Source organism: Cyanistes caeruleus, chromosome 3 (genome assembly GCF_971803275.1).
Source record: "Cyanistes caeruleus chromosome 3, bCyaCae1.hap1.1, whole genome shotgun sequence".
Classification (NCBI taxonomy): domain Eukaryota; kingdom Metazoa; phylum Chordata; class Aves; order Passeriformes; family Paridae; genus Cyanistes; species Cyanistes caeruleus.
Window position 1 is genome coordinate 32047099 of NC_141703.1, and position 20556 is coordinate 32067654.

Here is a 20556-nt window from a genome sequence, read left to right on the forward strand (position 1 = left end):
TTGCTAAGTCAGTAGGTTTTTCCCTCTTCCTTGATCTACCACACAAAGCACTAGGAAATATAGTTGTTCAATGCTTCAGAATCTCTTCTGCTATTTGTGTGTTGATTAGAAAATGCTTCTATATTTGGTCTTTTTCTGTAAAATGTGTAAGACTAATCATTACATGTTCTTTAATATTAAATTTAGCTAAACAAAGCCATCACGCTCCCTCAACCCCCAGAAAAAAACAAAAAACAAACAACAAACCAACAATGAATTTTTAAATCCTTTTTAATAAATTAATATTCATTCATCAATATCTTCATAAAGCATCTCTTCATCATTCCATTTTACTATTCTTTTTTTTTTTTTCACTGCGGAAGAATACCAAAAATACATAGCTGTGCCTTAAGCAAAAAGGACTGGGTTTTAGTTTACCTTTACAATGGGATGAAATCAACTTAGAGTTAAACCATCATAATATTTCTACTGTTTAATGACCCTTCCGGCTATAACAGAAGATAGTTCCAGTTTTCCTTTTTTTAATGCCTTTTACAAACAAATTATGTGTTAATGTTATTTATAGTAGTGTTGAGTTACAAAGGAGTTGATTAGCTATGAAATACATTACTCTGGTGTGATTTAATTGAAATTACTATTTTTAGTCTTAAAACAATCTATGGTTAAAATAATATACTGCAGCTAGTGCACAGGGTCAAGAGCCAGAAAATGGGAGGTCAAGGCAAACACTGTTCTTTACACATGGTTGTACGTGTGTGTTTTTGTGTCGTGGTGGGACTGTAGGAACAGAATTGGCAAAAAAAGGCACAAAAAACGTGTGTGTAAGATAAAGTACTAACCTTAAGTGAGATTTTGCTGGCTTTTTTCAAGTCAAACCAAGACTTGGATCTGTTCAAGGTTAAAGTCATTTGTGACTAAACCAATGAATGTGAAATATTTTGAAAAAGCTGAAACTTTTAGTGCAACTGCCTACTTTTTGCAAGGACAGGCAAGATGGGGAGTACAGTTCCCTGAAGGGGGCTGCATTAACATGCTGCCCTCCAGGAGTGCAAAGGGTAAGAGAAGGAGAGTCCTCAGAGACTCAGTCCTCTTGCACATGCAGGGCCCTGAAAAATCCACGTTGCCTCTTTCCTCTCTACAGACAGTAATTTTCTGTCTTCTTGGAAATTTTGGTTGAAGCCACTGAAGAACTGATTTCAGTGAGATTTGGAATACACGTTTCTTTCACAACTAAAAAAAGTCACATCTTGTTGAAAGTTTCTGCCTGGCCATGTGATTTCTAGGAGGTGGGACTTGAAGAAAATAGAGTGCTGTGGTTAAATCATGAAGGCAGGACCATTCTCAAATCCGACTTCTTAGGGTAGTTCTTTAGGGCACTTACAGGAAGACTTGCTTGGAGATAATCTCAGTAGGGAAATCTTTCTAAAGCAAAGCCTACCATTTATAATTTTTATTAAAATCAGATAGTTTTGTTTAAACACGTTTTGCTATTAAGGTAAAAACTTAGGAGAGGTTTTCAACAATTCTATCTAATGTGTACTTTGGGAGGTTGTTAATTGTTAGTTACTTTGATTATAAAGATGACAATGTGCTCTATAATCCCTTCACAGTTTGAAGAGATATTAGAGAACTCACAATACATTTACCAATGGGACTTAATACTGAGGAGCTTTTAAACACCAAATTTTTCTGCTCCAGCTGTACGGGTTCCTCTGAGGCTATTCATGCTGTGTAGCTGTCTGCAGATACAGTGCTTAAAAACTGCAGCTCCAGCCACTCTGCACCACTGCCAAGGATGCAGCAGGACTGCAGGAGCTGGGGTTGTGGTGAGCATTCCCGGCTGCAGATCGCACTGCAGCAGCGGTGCTGCAAGGCAGCTGCACCCAGCCCGCTGATGCTCAAGGAGCAGCCCCGAGGACGGAACTGAAACACCTTTGCAAACCAGGCTCATCTACGCTGGAATTTCAGTCAGGAGCAAAGTTTCACAGATCAGTTGCAAATAGGGGTGGGAACAGTAATGGGCCGTACATGGCAGCAACCCAAGTATCAGGGCTCTACTCACAGGTAAATCGAGTGCTAGCGAGAACTGGGGGTGGTCACTACAGAGCCAAGGTGGCCTTTTCATTTTCATTCATATTTGGTGGTTTTGCTAGATGCATATCCACATGTATTTTTGCCCATAGAACTTTCCAACTAACATCCAAAGCTCTCTGTCAGAAAATCCCATTGATGTCTACAGGAATTTCACGTGCAGAGATCTGTCAGGGCTAAGCCTGAATTCTGTTTTCTTAGATCTATTTATGCTACTGTATTTGTTGTTATTTGACAATGTACATGATAGAAACACTGTTTACAAAAAATATATCTTCTTTTCTTTAGAAAGATTTAGTTCTGATAAATAACAAATTAGGTTTACAGATCTGAAATTGGCATACCTTGATGACTGCAATCTACTAGACTGAAAAAAGTTGGAATCCCAGTGAGGGAATGAACTGGGATCAAAACCAAAATGATCACATTTGCATGAAGGGCATGTTAGAGCACAGTTAATGCTGAAACAAAACATACTCTTGTGATCTGTGATGGCAGGACACTACCTTGGTAAGTGTAGGCCTATACTTTCAATATATAAATAAAATATGAAAATGCTCCATTACTGAATCAAAGTATCGGAAGTGCTCTATTTGCTCAACTCTAGAGAATAAAAAGTTATAACATCACAGAAACAAAAATATGACATAACATGCGGTCACGATAGCAAGCACAGGAAAGAAAAATATTGAGAAAATATACTTATATGCATATTATGCAAATATATTTTACATTAACATACAATGTTATAAGAATGTTAAATAATATGAATGCATGTTTAAAAAAGGCTACAGCTAGGTGATTTCATGTTGAAGTAACAAATAACCTGAGACATCTTCTATGCTTTCACTGGAATAACAATCTTTAAATCTACAGCAGATGTAGAACACATTGACAGTAGTTGAATTCTCAGCTAAATTATACTAAAAATGTGCTGTTCTCTTTCAAAATGACATGGCAGCTGGAACCAGTCCAAGGGAAGGAAAATGTGCTGTACATTTACAGTACTTACAAAAGATTCATGTCAGTGTTGATGGACACTTAAAATGCTTGTTTGAAATATTATAAACCTGCATATGTCTCCAAAGACCTACAACACTCCCATGATCAGCTTGCCTACTGCAGAAGAGAAAGCAAGAGATCATTAAAAACTATGCCCACCCAGGGAAAATGTGTATTCTGACATATATAAACCCAAGAAATTTTAGCAAAGAAAAAAAATTTGGCTTGATGAAATGGTAGTTGCTGGATCTGCAATATAAATAACTTACTTTAAACTTAAGAGTGTAACTCTACTGCTTTATGATTAGCGTGTATGGCAGCATTTACAAAGGATGTTACTAAATACTGACTTTATACAGGATTACAGCTGTTCAAAAATTTCTGACAATCAGTTTTGTACTGACAATATACAACACTTACTTTCTCAAGGCTTGCTGCTTTGACGACACCTGCCTTTTGTTTGAAAAAGTTCCTCTGAAGTGCATTCTATGTTAAAGTGTCCATAACCTCAGAATGAATGTGTTCATGTGTGTGTGCATACATATACTTTTGCTTTGCAGTATGTGCTTTAAAAGTACACACAGTTCTTTGCTACATGTATTCACACATACATGAGTATGGTCTACATAGTAAAAGTTCATATATATATTTTTTTATATATAAATATATATATATATATAAATATATATATAAACTCTGCAGGCAAGTAGTACTTCACTTGTTATAGTTGAAGTCCTTTAAAAAAAACTAAGTCACTCAGTTAACATAGTATAGCCAGTAAATTAAGTTGAAAAGAGAAAATGTGAATGGAAACACCATTCTTGACCATCTGTCGATGGCATTCACATCCGTTAAATCGGGGATTTTTATTTTCAGTTGCGAAGACCTTCTTCGTAAATGGCCCCTCTTGCTATGTGAGCCCGGTCTTTCTGACGAACGCCTTCCAAGGCTTTCACGATGTGAGCTTTGTTTTCTGTACTGGATTCCTGAGTTGTCAAAAGATATAGTTGAATTTCGGGCTTCTGTAACGCTGGTGGTGACCTCGTTGCTTGCCACCTCGTTGTGAATTTCAAGAGATGTGAGCAGAATGTTTCCATGGGTGTCCACCTAGAGTGAAGAAATGGAAACACAGATCCTTTCAAAAGAATTGACACTGATGAGCAGAATGTGGGTGTATGAAAATCTCCAAACCCATACATATCTAAAAAAATAATGTCATTATTTTTAAGCATGTGATGATCTTAAAAAAGAAATGGCACTATTCAGCTGCCTAAAATTAGGCAAGTACTTAAATACTTTTACAAACAGGGCTATCATCATACTACCAAACATCCAGTACAAAACTGCACTTGGCAATCTCCATCATTTTCTCCCTCTGAACCAGCCACATTTTAAAGCATGGTCTCCTCCATGAAACCTCTGCATTGCTGGCAATGGAGGGAGACAGTAAGAGATGTCTCTCTGCTACAGCAGGAAATTAATCTAAACTGGCTAGTTTTTGGGTTTTTTTCCCCTAGCTGTGATCTAAAATAAAGTAAAAACGAGTGCCTGTGTAGTTTTCTAAAATGCAAAGGATGGTTCTGATGTGCTGAACACTGCATTTTACAATCACAGAGCTTATTTACAATTTATCTCCTGAAATTTTCCTTCCAAAGTCATTTGCAGAGTTTTCCAATTACAGCAATTTTTAACTGCAGGGATTTTCTGAGTGATTGATCTCAAAAACCAATATACTTAAGGATAGGAAAAAAGTGGCTGAATTGAGGAAATAGGAGGGACTTTTCCCTTTCACTGCCCTATTCCAGAGGTAGTGACCAATGTTTAGCACAAAGTGTATTTATCATGCTAACAAAGTTTTGTTGAGAGAAACTTGTCAGCAATTTCTATGTAGATATTTTGGTTTAGAATTAATAATACTTTGCTTAATTTAATAGCAACTACAACTACAGGAAGGTCAGTGTTTGTGTTAGCAGTAACCCATACTCAGTCAAGGACTAGGCATCACCCTGAAAGACAAAAAAACATGTCCCTGGTCAGCCATATGACAGAGAGCTCCTAACAAAAATCATCAAAACTTCATATAAACTTCCAAGTACAGAGCAGTGTGATGCCATTTTCAGTAATCAAGAAAAAGATCCTGACCATTTAGAGTCTTAAAATCTGGCCCAGACTCTCCAGTCCTCCTGAGTGGCAAGAGAGGAGCAGCCCAGAGTTGTGTATGTCTCCTTCAGTCCAGAATCCAGAAGTCAGTGCCATGAGTGGCACTGAGGAGAAGTTCCAAGCAATGGTGTCTGAGTCAGTATTTGGTAGTTTCATTGGTGGGGCAGCACAAGCCCCATGCTCCAGGCCCTACACACTGAAGGATGTGCAGTCAATACAGGCAAGGCAGGGATCAGCTCCAGATTTTCTGCCAGTTTTGGGGCAAGGAAAATGATGGCTGAAGGTAAAAAAGAAGCCCTGTGCTGGGTGTTTTCAGACAGTTAACACACATGTGACACTGTTAAAGAGAATTTAGTTCTCCATGTCAGAAATAGATAGTCAATCATGGAATACAGGATAATTTCCAGTTTTACATATGCAATTTATTCATCCATAATTCATCATGCAATTAATACATTTTTTTAACCTGCCACATGATCTAGCTGTGAGAACTGTGTAGTAGTTGAACATCTCATTCTAGAAGCATCAGTTTAAAAATGGTTGTAAAAACAGACTATTGTCACAGCCTCCTGAAGTTCACAGTCATCTGATACCACATCCTCTGCAAGCTCTGTGTGATGGATTAAAAGTATGCACAGCTATGTGTCTGTCCATAAGCATTTAACTTTTTTCATTCTTATTGAAATTTTGTGAAATGGATGTTTCTTTCATCAATTATTGATGCTTCAGCTTATCTCTTCTCAGGGAAGACAATTATGATAGTATATCAGTAATGCTTTGCCAAGGTGCTTGCAAATGGAAAAAAAGAATATACAATGCTACGAATGATATACACACAAGTAGGAAAATAATCCTTAGATATCTAACAAATCCTGCTGCTGTAGGCAATGGCACATTATGCTGATGAGTGCCTATAAATAAAAAATAAATATGAACAAGAATAATGGCATGGAGAAGCCCCAGTGGTGATTAAGGAGAATTTATTCTCTCCATGGCAGAAACCCTTTGGGTACAAAAGTAAGATCTTGAGGTTTGTAGAAAGGAGTTCATGCTGTTGAGCAGTTTCTGTAACCAGAGAATAAACACAGGTGTAAAATACAGTCAAGGATATCATCACTAATTATGGTGGTCTCTGAAAAGAACTGATTCAGTTTCTTCTGTTCTTTTTTTTCCACAAAGAGTACAAATTATTTTCAGGATCTTTTTTTATGCAACGCGTAAAGTATCTTAACAACCTGTTTTTTCCTTGTGAAGCTTAAAACTATATCTCTGATCCAGATCCCCATGGCATCAAGTGTCATCTTTCCCATCTCCTCCTTTGCTTTGAGAAATGAAATGTCCTTCAGCTTACTAAAAATGCATAGCAAGACCATTTTGGTGGGCCTCACCCCTAGAGCCCTGCCATCCCCTTGCAGGTCTCTCCTCCTTTTCCTTCCACCACCACAGATGTCAACTACTTTTTCCCTCAGGACATCCTGATCTCTCCTGATTCTGTCTGCCACCTACATATACACAGACATCAGCCCATCCTGGGTGTTTTGTCTTTCTACACTGAGCCTGGACTGTTGTGAGCTGGCAGCTGAAAGCTTGTATTATGGAAGCACTGAGGCTTCTTCTGATCAAGGAATTAACTATACTCCTATTATTTCCTTGCACGGTATAGCTGCCTTCACCTTATCTGCCAACTTCACACGCCACCTTAACATGGGTTCTGCCTTTGATGTGCCAACTTTTCACTGTTTGTCACTGCATCTAGAAATCAAACCAGAAAGGCAGTCAAGAAATTTGCGACTTTTGTGTATATTCTTTTTCTGAAGATAACAATATGTCCTATGAAGCTGCATGACAGTATACATTTTTCTCAAAATGTCAAATGAAACATATTTGGAAACATACTTTTGAAATTCCTCTTTTTGCTAATGGAGAGACAGGCATGCATGTCAAATATGAGGAAGGAGCAGATGGAGAGAAAAAGGGGTCTGCAGAAGCTAAATGAGCCTCTGGTCCACAGATGCTCAAATTGATTCCTTCCGAGGTTTTGAATAAACCACCTAAACTCTTGACGACATTAGAGCACTATATGCTAATACTTTGTGACAATCTTAAGGTGATGTCTTAAAGTATGAATACTTAATGCATGCAGCATGTTAAAAAGTGTTTGCACATAAACATGACTTTGGAATCATTTAAGCAATGATTTAAATTACTTTGACAAAGGTACACAAGCTCTCTCAACAAATAAAGAAGCAAACCAATAATGGCAGGAGATCCTGTGCAAGTCACCTCATGTTTGCCTGAATATACAGGGAAGGCAAAATCCTCCATGAGTGAACCTGAGTGTTGCTCAGTGGCTCCAGGGAAAACATTGCCCCAGGTACAGATTAGGAAAAGTAGCTGACTGGATTACAGTCATGGCTACGTATGACAAACAAGGTTGATGTCTTTGATAAAACTCTAGATTTACATCTTATGAACCTTAGAATATAATTTTATCACCAGGCTCAAAAATGTCACTCTGAGCACTGGAAGTTCTCCCCAAAATGCTAATAACAGCAATTTACTCTCAAATGCTATTATAAATAAGAGATGACACTGGGGATTCAGCCAATTTCCCCTCAATTCTTACCATCCTTCTTTAACCAAAATATTTCCCTTTTTTTACTTCTCTGCCAACCCTGTGCTTCTATTCTTTTTGCAGCCTTCTTTCTTCCCACTTTGGCTCCACCAAATCTATTCCTTCCCATTTCTCCATTCTGGTCTCCATGTTTGGTTCCCACATCTCCTCCCCAACACAAGCAAGGGTTGGTTGTTTCCTTGGAACATTTCCCAGTAAATTCATCAAAACAGAGGAAAACAGCTGAGTACCAAATCATTAATTAATTCCCTGATGAATCAGCATGGATACAAATATGTAAAACTAGTGCTCTTATTTCAGAAAAAAATTTTATCGAACTCCATCCCTCCCACCTCTCAGTAACTACAGACCCTGCATCAGGGTGAAGTGATTGAATCTCACATAAGTGCATTTTGAAAAGCAGATTCACCTGTGAAGGTTCATCATTTCTGAACTATATATATTACAGTATAAGTGAAAAATTCAAACACTCCAGCAGCCTAATGTCATTACACAAAAATGACTGTGACTCACCTAACTGAAGCCAGAAGGAGAAGAATTAAGACAATGTTCACAAAGAACCTTCTCTTTGCCCTTGGAGGACTACCACGTCACCAGTGGACTCAATTTGGATTGTATATTCCAGGTCCAAAACTTCAGTGCCCTATTATATCTGGGAAGTCCTAAATCTACTTCTTAATTCTACCCAGGATCCAGGCTCATTTAGATGTTAGCTATTCTAGTTTAAGAAACAAAATATAACAGCTGCTATTAAATACTTTTCTCCAATAATTTAAAAAAAACCCAACTTTAAAGACAGTTTGAAAGCACTTTACTAGGGCCAGAAGACTACCATAAGCCTTGATTTATTATTAGGTAGAGTCTGAATTGTTTGAAGTTCATTTAGTTCTCTGTTTAATATTCCATAAATTTTAGGGAGTATGTTACAATGAAATCTCTTTTTCCTCATCTTTCAGAGGAAGCATTTTGTTCAAACCCCATAGGTATGTTTACTTGTTCATCAATCCCGAATTTTCAAATACCATGTAAACACTTCCCATCATGTGAAGCAATATAAATGCAAATGGGGGTTTAAATAACATAATGAAAAGCTCTGTCTCTGTAGTTAGTCTTGCATTATTTTACATCAAAATTAATATTTAAGTACATACAGAATCACAGAATATTTTGAGTTGGAGGGGGCGCACGAAGATCATCTGGTCTGACTCCTGACCCTGCACAGCACCATCCCCAGGAGTCACACCATGTGTCTAAGAGCATTGTCCAAACATTCCCTGAACCCTGTTCAGGCTGGTGCTGTGACCACTTCCCTAGGGAGCCTTTTCCAGTGCCCAGCCACCCTCTGGGAGAAGAACCTTTTCCCAATATCCAACCTGAACCTCCTCTGACACAGCTTCAGGCCACTCCCATGAGTCCTGTCGCTGGTCACCACAGAGATCAGTATCTGCCTCTTCCACCTTCTTTACTTATGCATAAATGATTTTCCAACATGTAGAAAAATAAGCAATCAGGCCTTAAGTTTATCTGTGCTTAAGGCTAAATACATTGACCACATTATGGCTTGGATATTTAAAAATAATTTAAAACTGCAGGCAAAACAAAAATTATAGTGTTGAGTGTTCTCCCCGAGTCTAAAAGCTGATACTTCTCTCACTGCCATTTCAATATGTTTATATTAATTAATAAGCACCAAAAAATTGGAAGAGGTAATTATGTTATATCAGCTTAGTAGATGAGCCCAGGATACCCAGCAGAACTGGGAAGATGGAAAGACCTTGGCAATCAGGGAAAGTATGAAGAAGCAAACTAATTAGGAATTTCCATATTATCACTGTCTATCAAGTAATACTGAAGTTTTACAATTAACCTTGATATATTTCAATGGGGGAAGAAAAGAGAAAAAAAAGGCATAGTCCTCCTTTGCCCCGTATTTCACATTGTCTGGACTATTAGTCCAGTCTCTGAGATGTCCTATGAATTGCACATACAATCCTTCTTACTGTCTCAGGATTTGCACAATTCATACTTGTGCAAAGTGGTTGCAAACCAAAACTAGTATATATATGAGTCTCCCAGTGCACAATGAGTGTCCCCACCATGAGCTACAGGATGAGTGTTCTTCCCACAAGAACTGTGCTTATCACCCTTGGCAGATATATTTCAAAATTTGGTACCTACTCATCACAGCGGTGATATAAAAATATCCCACTGTTCAAAAAAGCACTGAAAAAAGTATCCAGGCAAGATGAAGACACACAGGAGAATACTGCCAGTTTTGCTATTCCCGTACTTCCCAATTTAAACTGAGTGATAACTCTTCCACAGAAGTCAAGATAATAATTTTCACAATAAAATCCCACTTATGAGAAGGGTTGCTACAATTAACAAAACTGCTAAGTAGATGTAAGTGGCCTGAGCCTCTATTCTCAGCAATGCCTGGTGGGAAGCTGCTGCCGTGGCCAACAGCGGGGGTTGGAGCCAGGAATCTCCAGAGCTAAAAATACATGCAGACACTGCCTGATGAGAAGGGCCTTTTTATAAAGGGTTAGGCATTATTCTTGTCAGTGAAGCTCTGCCCACGTGTCTGACAGCCACCGGGGGTTTGAAGCTTGAATGGGCTTGTGTGATAGTTACCCTCCTGATTGATACTCTGGGGATGAACTCTTGGTCCCACCAAACTGAAAACGTGAATTGCCACAGCTTGATCCAAAAAGCAGTGATTTCAGCAGGGGACTTTAACATATACCACATGAGCTCTGGGGATTGGCCCAGAAGGAGCAATGCCCAAAACACATGCTCACCATCTGATTATACAAGGAGCCTCTACCACACGAGTGAACAACAAGTGAGAACAGGATTGCCTTAAATCTCTCACGCTGATTCAGCCATAAATTAGGTTGTATCTGAGACTTATTTAAAAGAAACAACTTATGTAGCAAAACTGAAAGTTTTGAGATCTACAAATGAAGCCTCAATCTGCCAACACAAACAGGATAAATGGATTTGATTCATAACAATGGTGATCAATTTTCAATGGAAACATTTTTAGAGACCACCTATTCCATTCTGACAATTTTTCTGCAATCAGAGGACTTTAATTTAGGCATACATATAATATCAGAAGAAATTGTTTATGAAAAATAAAAATTAATTTCTTCTTGATCCTAGAACTTGCCCTCATATATGAAGCAATGTCAAGGCTTTCAAAAGAGAGTTTTCAATCCCAAACTAGAATGTGTACAAAAATTGGTTATACACAAAAAAAGTAGCATCCCATGTTTGTCTCAGTAGCTATGGTTTACTGTGATAGGCTGGAACAATTCAGTGAGGAATACTATTTGCAGTGCATTATCTGAAATAAAATACGATGCAAATGCAGGCAAAAGAAGAGACGGCTAAGTGTGAAATTTCCTTTGTAGTCAGCTGCTGATCCACAGATGAGTCACTCATAAAGGCTCACTCAGGTTTCATCTCATCACCAGCTCTGAATCTACTGAAACCTTTTCCAGAGATTCAATTTAGTCAGGCGTGCTTCAGCCATCATGCCACCTTCAGCAGTGCTACACAGGAGAATTCAGCACAGTTTTTCTCTCCCCAGTGCTTTTCTTTGTCACCTCTGCAACCTGAGGACACTGGCTGTGCCAATTCCATGTTGCAAGAGCTCTTCTTTCCCTTACACCTGGAGCTATTTGGCTCACTGGTTTCAACACATGGACAGAGCTGGACAGCAAGCCATAATGGGAACATTGAAGCCAACCCACAGCTCAGCAGCAGCAGCTGGCAGAGCCCTCCTCAACCCAGCAAGCCTTAGTGGTAGCATATCAGGAATAACTCAGAGAGAAGTAAAAGCCTGGCACTGGAGAGGTACATCCATAGCAGCAGCACCAGAATGCGGAAGGCTGTGCCAATTTGAGCTTTTCAAACCCATAACCTCTGACGCAGGACAGTGCAAAAGCATTAATTATGAAGAAGAGTTACTGAGCATGAAGTTACTGCTTTGCAAAGCAATTATCAAATACAACACAAATATACCCACATCTGTGCATTTTGTAGTTGAGAACATTTTTTTTATTAAAACTCAACGGAGTTGAGCTCTACAGTCCAGTAAGACTAAGAAAGCAGGAAAAGCCCTTTTGCTACTATAAGAGAAGTGTTTTTAACCAAGCCTGATAGCTTTCACTCCAGACTTCAGTTCTCTGATGTGTAAAAAATACACTACAATAGCAGTATTACATGCTGGTTCTACTGTTTTCCACAGGCTAAAACACTTCTGAGTGAAAATAACAAGCCATTTTCCCACTGCCTTCTCTTGTGCACTTTGCCTGAGTGAAAGACACTGTCTCAGCAGTACTGCCAGTCTTGGGAATCATAAAAGCAAAGCTTGAACTCGGGGCCTAAGCACCAGGCTTAGGTGTTGAGCTGCCCCTTCTCTGCTAGTGCTGCCTCCTAACACAAGAGATGCCCACCACACACACCCCCTCTCCTGACGCTGGCTGGACCTGATACAGCACTTAGTTGTTCTGTCACTACACCCACAAGTTGCAGCATCTGATGTGGACAATAAACTGAATAATGTTTAATTTTTTATCTGGTTCAGTTTGGTTTTTTTATTTGTTTTGTTGTGTTTTACTAGCGCCCTGAGCTAATATTCTTAATCAGTGACAGAGAGCTCATGCACACGGTTCATAAACAAGCAAATTAAATTACTAAAACAAAACAGCAACAGAGCAACCCAAAATAGTAGTGAGAAATAAACTAATAATAACGTCTTCTTCCAGTTTTATATTTGAACATTTTTCAATCTCCTTACCAGAACAGCATACATTTGACAGTCATGAAATAGTGGTGGTAAGTGCAAAGTGGGCTGCTTGCTTTTGGCATTCTCCCTTTCTTTAAAAACATCATTCAGCCACAAATCACATGAGACTGGAAGTATTTTCCAGGATTAGAAACCTTCCCTTTCTGAATGGAATTACACTCTATGGAAGACTGAAGCTTCAGCAAAACCACAAAACCAATAATTTCATTGAACTTGCACAAAGCAGTCTTCATGTGTCTCTGAGCCTCCCTTACTGTGTAGTATTGGGGTATAGTGTGTGAACCTCTCCCAGAACATCCAGCACCAGAGTCCCAGATCTAAAGACAGAAGCAAGCAACTGTAATTTCCATCAGATTCAATGATTTTCAAGACACCAAAGGAGAAATTGGAAGTTAAGCACTCTTTACTATCCCTGAAGCGTTCAGAACCAAGGTTGTAAAGCTTTCAGGTACTATCTTCCATAGAAAGTATGCTAAAATCTCTAGCATGACTCCAGTCCTGCTGCAGCCATGGATATCTGTATAGCATGGTAAATGGTGGACATTTTTATAAATGCACATGATCCAGAAGACAGACATTTTCCTGCTTCAAGGCTGCAGTATCTCTAAGCCATGGAAAACTTTGTCCAGAGTACATCTGTTGGATGTATTTTCCCTGAGATTTGCATTTTGAAATCCATGGGAGCTCTTGCTTGTTCTGATCAATTCCCTGTGCTTCGCATTTGCCAGTGTTTCTTAAATGAGAAGTTAAAATTTGACATCCTACATCCAGTGAATCTTCTATCTATGTTTTGTTTCAAAGTAAGATTTCTGACTAGCTCTACCTAATGTTTCTGTCTGTTTCTGTTGCATGCTGGCACTGTTTCTCTGCAGGAACTGAATCCAGAAACTACAACAAAGCTCTGCTGAATTCCCCAGCTGAGGCCTGGGGACAAGATGTTTTCTACACAGAAAGAGTCCATACCACATTATTCATCCTGTGTTATTTAAACAGCAAATATTCACAGTCAGTATAAGCATATATGAATCTACAAAGCATACAAAGTTCCCTTCCACACCAAGGACTCCAAGGGACAAAGTAACACACTCTTTAAACTCTGGTACACTGAATTTGTATCCTTATTTGACAGAATCATAGAATCTCTTAGGTTGAGAAGTCCCCTAAGGTCACTGAGTTCATCTGTTAACCCAGCATCATGTTCAGCACTGAAGCATGTCCCCACATGCCACATCCACATGGCTTCTGAACTCTTCCAGTGATGGTGATTCCATCATTTCCCTGGGCAGCCTGTTCCAATGCCTGACTTCTGTGAATAAATGTTTCCTAATATAGATTCTAATCCTCCCCTAGTGCAACTTGAGGCCACTTCCTCTCATCCTGTCACTTGCTACATGGGAGAAGAGACCAGTCCCCACCACACCACAACCATGTCTCAACGTGCCACATCTGCACATCTTTTAAATATCTCCAGGGACAGTGATTCAACCACTTCCCTGGGCAGCCTGTTCCAATGTTTGACAACCCTTGCTGTGAATAAATTTTTAATTTATGCACAGTTGATATTAAAGCAGTAGAAAAAGCAGAACAGTTCATGGTATTTGCTTTGGATGCCTCAGAAAAGAAAGAAAAGGTTCTAAGTCAAAAGCCAGGAAAAAAAGATTGCTATAAGGTATGAGCAGATCCAGGATATAAAAATGTCATGAACTAGGTATAAAAATATACATTTTCATTAGTTAAGGTACTTATGATTATTTTGACAATGTAGATAAATTGATCTCAAGACAGAAGAACTGTCAGACACGGGGTAGTATTGGACCCATTAACAAGTCTTGCACTGAATTATGTAGATCATTTAAACGGATGAGATACACCAGATGGTTTCCAGCAGGAGAATTAAACCTTAGTGTGTACATCTGCATTACCTGCTTGCAGTTAAAATCTTCTCCATGGCTTTCAATTCAGATTTTACTCTTTTATTTCTCCATGTGTATTTTTTTATTATTATAACTATTTATTTTTCTAGTAAAGGGAATTTGTTTATCCTGATATCTTAGTTCTAAGTAGAGCTGCCAACTGTGATGAGAATCTGGTTTCATAATACAGTAGACAAAAATGTGTTTATTGGTTTAGAATTGTCTCACATTGTGAGTGCTGATAATTACGTGTAGTTCTGCATTACATTTGCTATAGCAGACAAAATCATTAGGATAAACAAATATAGCTTGAAATTACTTTTATGATACTGGCTTTGATAAACAAGTAGTAGTTCTGTCACTGTGTCACTCTTCTAATTTATAGCTGATAGAAAAAAAGCCAGTCTTACTCAACAGAACTGAATGAAAAAAGCCTCACTAGGAGCATTTTAGTAAAAGAAGGAAGGATGTTATATTCAAACTGACATGGCTTGTTAATGTCAGATACTGCTGAATACCTTGAATTTTTCCTCCAAAGATTCAAAAAGAAGGTTTTCACTGGATAAAGTAATTCTTCAGGCAAGGAAATAGGCTGGAGCATAATCAGCACAGACCTTGCCAATACTATGCTTCAGAAAACAATCCGAAAGTTTCTCTAGGACTTACACTTTCCTGCTGGTCTTAAACAGCAGCAGATGACAATGCCACACACGGTTTTGAACTATACTGGCCAATTAATTAGCATGGCAGAACTAATCCTTCATCTGGTCTCTCCCATGGTAATTGCATCTCCTCTAAGTGAAGTGAGGAAAGGCGTGCTCATATCCTGGATTCACTTACATAGGAAATATACATAAATGTACTTAAAATCACAGTTAGATTATATTTAATTTAGACAAATAAATGTAGATCCGAGTCTTTATTTTCAAGCTAGCTTCCCTCCCACTGTCTTCTTCTTCTTACATTTACCTGTCATACAGATCATATTCACTTCCACATCTGTATGTCTACATATATGCTTCTACATCGGTTCCTGAAAATGAAAATGGCCAAGTCTGTCTACAAAAAGATGTGCTTGGTTGTCACCAGATGGTGATGTTTTTATGCAAGTCTTTTTGTTTTTGGTTTTTTTCATACTGATAGTCTTTACAATGTAAAAATAGAGAATATATATAAATTAAAGAAACCTACCCGATTGGCTTCAAACCTTGAGCGATCGTTGTTAGCCTTTGTTGTTTTTTCTGCAAGTTTCTTCTGCCTTTGAGGGCCTTTTCCAAAGAAAATGTAGTTGACAAAGGCGTATTCGAGTAAGGCCAAGAAGACAAACACAAAGCAGCCCATGAGATACATGTCAATGGCTTTAACATATGGAATTTTAGGCAAAGTCTCTCGCAGGTGAGTGTTGATTGTTGTCATAGTCAGCACAGTTGTAATTCCTACACAAAGAAAAAAGATCACATATCTTACAACTCCAAGCATTCAATTTTATTTTCCTTCTTGGTAAATACGCCTTGTCAGTGGGAAGAAGCTTAAAAACTTGTAAAAGATGTCTTGCAGGTGACATCACTGCAAAAAAAAAAATTAAAAAATTAAAACTTGATGCATTGATATTATGTTACAATTATTTCCTTCCTATGAGCAGGGGAGCAGCTAACAAGGGGGTCTGGCACCACTGCCATGAGTTAACACAGCTTCATGGAAGCTGGTGTAGCTGTAGTGAGAATCTCTTCCATGGAGACCAAACTGATGTGCAACAAGAACAGTGTTCTCACAGATGGTGAAAGACTTCTCCCACAGTTTTAAATTTCTAGGAGTGAGGCAGTTGGTTGATACCAGTCCTGTAGGATCTCCCTGTAGAAGAGACAGGGGAGAGACAGGTACCTTTCTAGAGCAGCTTGTCCCATCTATTTTAGCTACCTATTTCAGGAAAGGACAGTATGTAAGTGGAACTTGAGATGACTAATTTGAAGCAGTAGGCTAGTTACACAGAAACAAGTGAGGTAAGCAATGAGAGACAGACAGGTATGTGAATTTTTAAAAGGAAGAAGGAGGGAGAGCAGCATTTTTATAGCAACAAACTGGATACTAATAAAATATCTACAAAATATCTGTATCAACCTTATGTAAAGGTATTTATCTAAGGATGGACATAGCACCTGAAAATATATTCCAGAGCACTGTTTTAAAAATCAGGAAAGAAAAGCAAATTCACTGTCAGTTTGCCTGAATTCACAATAACCTGTGGGATCTGTATCTCCACTGGAAATTCTATGGGAATTGCAAATCACAGGTTGCTGAAAACACTGATTTGTGGAATAAGTCTCATTTCAAGGCAAGCCATTCTACTAGGTCTCCTCCATTACTATTTTCTTTGATTCCATAATTATACCATCAGTTTACAAGTAGTCACTAAAATACAGGCAGAGCAAAAATGAAGGATGAAATAAAATTGCTGCCATATAATAAAGCACAGCTTCTTTTATATGAAGAGACAGAAATAAAGACAATGTAACTCAAAATCAAGCTGTTGGTGTAAGCAGCGTCACTCCAGGGAACTGTAGTAATGCCCTATGAGATAATATTGGATATTTAGTAGGTTAGTGTCAAGCAGTTTTCAGTGCTTTTTCCCTAAACTGTGAAACAAGTGTGCACTGATGCCAGATGTCTGGTGATCCGGAAGATTAAGCACACTGAACAGAAAGGTGGCTATCACTAACCAAAGGGAAATACATTCCCTGGGAGATCCTGAAATCCTGCAGCCAAATGTCTTTCTGAAGCTCAATAATTTATTTTAAAGCACAGCTGGAGGAGAAGAAGCTGACACTCCTCTAAGACAAAAAAATAAGATAATCTTGTGATTATAGTCCTTCCCATAAGAGAAGACTCTAGAGATTACTCTTTCCACTCAAAGGACTGAATTTAGGAACTTCTAGGGCTAACTAGCAAAACAGAGAGCAGAACTGATAGGTTTGAATATTTCTCTTGAGGTCAGTCCTGCATCACCCTCTGTCTGCAGTGTCCACAGTACAGTCTCTGGAATGAGCTGGCCTTTGCTTCGTACCTTGACTCCACTCTGGAGGTGGCTGTTTGGTTCAGTGCAGCAAGGGATCAGGCACAGGGGAAAAACATGGAAGTGAATGAATAGAATCAGGCTCTTGCAGAAATACAGGCTTCTTGCAGGAGTAGAAGTTTGTGTCCCAAGAACAGCACAAAGAATGCTTCATCGAACAAATACTTAGGAATTCAGGCATACCTTCTCTATACTATGTTTTTTAGAGCAAATCATGTATTTCCAAAGGTGCCATAGTGCCTTTCAACTTTTATACCACTTTACTTTAGGATGCCATATAAGTTCACAGACACTACACAACTGGGAGCAGCTGTTGCCTGCCCCAGAGGCAGGCAAGCTCTGCAGAGAGACTTTGACGAATTAGAGGACTGGGCAGGCAATCACCAATGTGATTCAGTAAAGGGAAGTGCCAGATTCTGCACCTGGGATAGGGCAAACCTCAATGTACAGAGAGACTGGGGAACAAAAGGTTGGAGAGCAGTGCTGCAGAAAGTCCTGTGGGTCCTAGTGGATGGCAACTTAAGTCAGCAGTGCCCTGGCAGCCAGGAGGGCCAACCCTGTCCTGGGCAAGGGAGGGGATTGTCCTGCTCTGCTCTGAGCTGGGGTGGCCTCACCTCAAGTACTGGAGGCAGTTCTGGGTGGCACAATCTAAAAAAAATATTGTACTATTATAAAGTGTCCAGTAGAGGGCAACGAGGATGGTGAAAGGTTGTGAGGGGACACTCTACAATGAGCAAGTTAAGTCACTCGGTCTGTTCAGCCTGGAGACCCCACTGCAGTCTACAACTTCTTCATGAGGGAAAGAGGAGGGGCAGATGCTGATCTCTTCTCTGTGGTGAACAGTGACAGGACCCAAGTGAATGGCCTGAAGTTGTGTCAGGGGAGGTTTAGGTTGGATATTAGAAAAAGGCTGTTCATCCAGAGAGTGGCTGGGCACTGCAACAGCTCCCCAGGACAGTGGTCACAGCACCAGCGTGACAGAGTTCAAGAAGCATTTGGACAATGCTCTTGGGCCCATGGTGTGACTCAGTGATGGTCCTGTGCAAGGACAGGAGTTGGACTCCTGTGGGTCCCTTGTGGGACCTTCCAGCTCACCATTTTCTGTGATTCTGTGGTACGAGCTTAAGACTAATAAGAGGAGGTATACAAAGGAATATAGGATTAGATGCATGATACTGAACTTTATTATACAAATGCCACAGGCATAATCACCAAGGCACTAATTGTTTTCTGAGAAGAAACTATTAGATGGATTTTGTCCTCTCAAAAGGACTTTCTGCCACTTGGAAATAGAACATCTGGTCTCCTGAGCTTGCCTTGTGCTCTCTGATTTTTGTTCTGTTTGTCTTACAGTACTTGATGAACTTGTGCTACACAGAAATGGGCCACATGAGACAGCCTTGCTCCTTAAACAAGACAAAATCTCATGAACCTGCCACAGAAGGGCATGGAATGTCACTGGATATGGTAACTTCTGTCTAGCCATCTGTTCTCTGCAGTCCTGGCCAGTATGGATCTAGACAATGATGGTTGTGATTGAAGTGCTGCCCTCACTTGGTCCACCTGGGTGGATCACTACTATCCAGTAGCACGTTTATGAACACATCAGGGATGTTTGGGCTTTATGCCCCACTTCCTATTAAGCTACTATTTAGCTTCAAGCTGCTAAACAAACACGGGCTGCTGAGTGGTACTGCCAGACAGTGTCATGCCCACAAGAACCAGCTAATCCACAGTACATGAAGAATTACTGCACGTGAAGAATAACTGTGGTTAATTTACAGTGTCTCCAGCTACCCAAATTCAAATGCTGAGTAATATGTTGCACAAAGGTGGCTACCCTGCCTGCTTTGGTATGTGGGACCCTTTGGAGTAAGGAAACAGGGAATCACAGGGACATGGGTTGAAGTCTGGGTTTGCTGTGGTAAATTATAGAATAAATAAGGGAACTAGAGAGTACTTTCCTGTTTTAAGAAAATAAGAGAATACAGCAGGAAGATAGCACAGACAGTGTCAAGTTTTGGGTAGCAAGGTATGTGTAATTGGGAAGCACAGGGTTGAAGACAGAATTTGGGACAAGATGAGAAGCAGAAGTATTTATAGGGATTTATAGACCCATTTAATCTTCCTTAGCTACAGCTATCCCTGAGTATGCTTCTGGTAAAGATGAAATATTTGCTGTGAGATATTGTCATAGAATTTGTCCTGTTTCTGGCCAGGACACGGTTTTTTTCTGCAGTGGCCAGGAGGGGGCATGGCTAGGACCCAAAGGTTATTCTATATCACTTCACATCATTGCCAGAGGCTGCAGGAAGGGAGTCTTTTTCTGGGAGGAAGGCTTCTTTTCAGGCTGGGGCAAGTGTGGCTGTCATTGAGTCATGAGTTCCACAACAAGCATTTTTGCTTGTGAATCATTCTCTCTTTTGTACTGTTCTGTTATTAGTATGTTGCTGATCCTGTTCATTTTCTTGTTTCATTGCTGTTTCCAGTAAATTGTTCTTACCTCAGCCTGGGATCTTTGCCTTTTGTGTCTCCAATTCTCTCTGGCCACCCGCAGTGGGAAGGGGGACAGGGGGAAGCAAGCGGCAGTGTGGTTTTAGTAGGAGCACTAAAATGGAGAATACCATTCTATCACAGAATCACAGTTTGGCTTGGAAGGGACCTTAAACCCCATCTAAGTCTGCTGCCATGCACAGGGACCTTCCACTAGGTCAAATTGCTCGAAGACAAATCTAACTTGGCCTTCAACACTTCAAGGGATGGGGAATCCACAACTTCTTTGGGAAACCTCTTCCAGTGCCTCACCACCCTTACAATCAAGAATCTCTTCTTAATCCAAATCTACTCTCTTTCATTTTGAAGCCAT

The 20556-nt window shown here is 39.6% G+C and overlaps 1 protein-coding gene across 3 annotated transcripts in view; it reads right to left on the reverse strand.

Moving 5' to 3' along the window:
• Positions 1 to 3772: 3772 nt before the first annotated feature.
• GABRB3 (gamma-aminobutyric acid type A receptor subunit beta3) overlaps positions 3773 to 20556 on the reverse strand; it is a 112833-nt gene continuing 96049 nt past the window's right edge. For all 3 annotated transcript variants that reach the window (XM_086880617.1, XM_086880618.1, XM_086880619.1), the window contains 2 exons: positions 15812 to 16056; positions 3773 to 4200 (listed from right to left, as the gene is read on the reverse strand). In XM_086880617.1, coding sequence (XP_086736743.1) covers positions 3850 to 4200; positions 15812 to 16056 — 596 coding nt within the window. In that variant the 3' untranslated portion in view covers positions 3773 to 3849. The remainder of the gene's footprint in view (positions 4201 to 15811; positions 16057 to 20556) is intronic.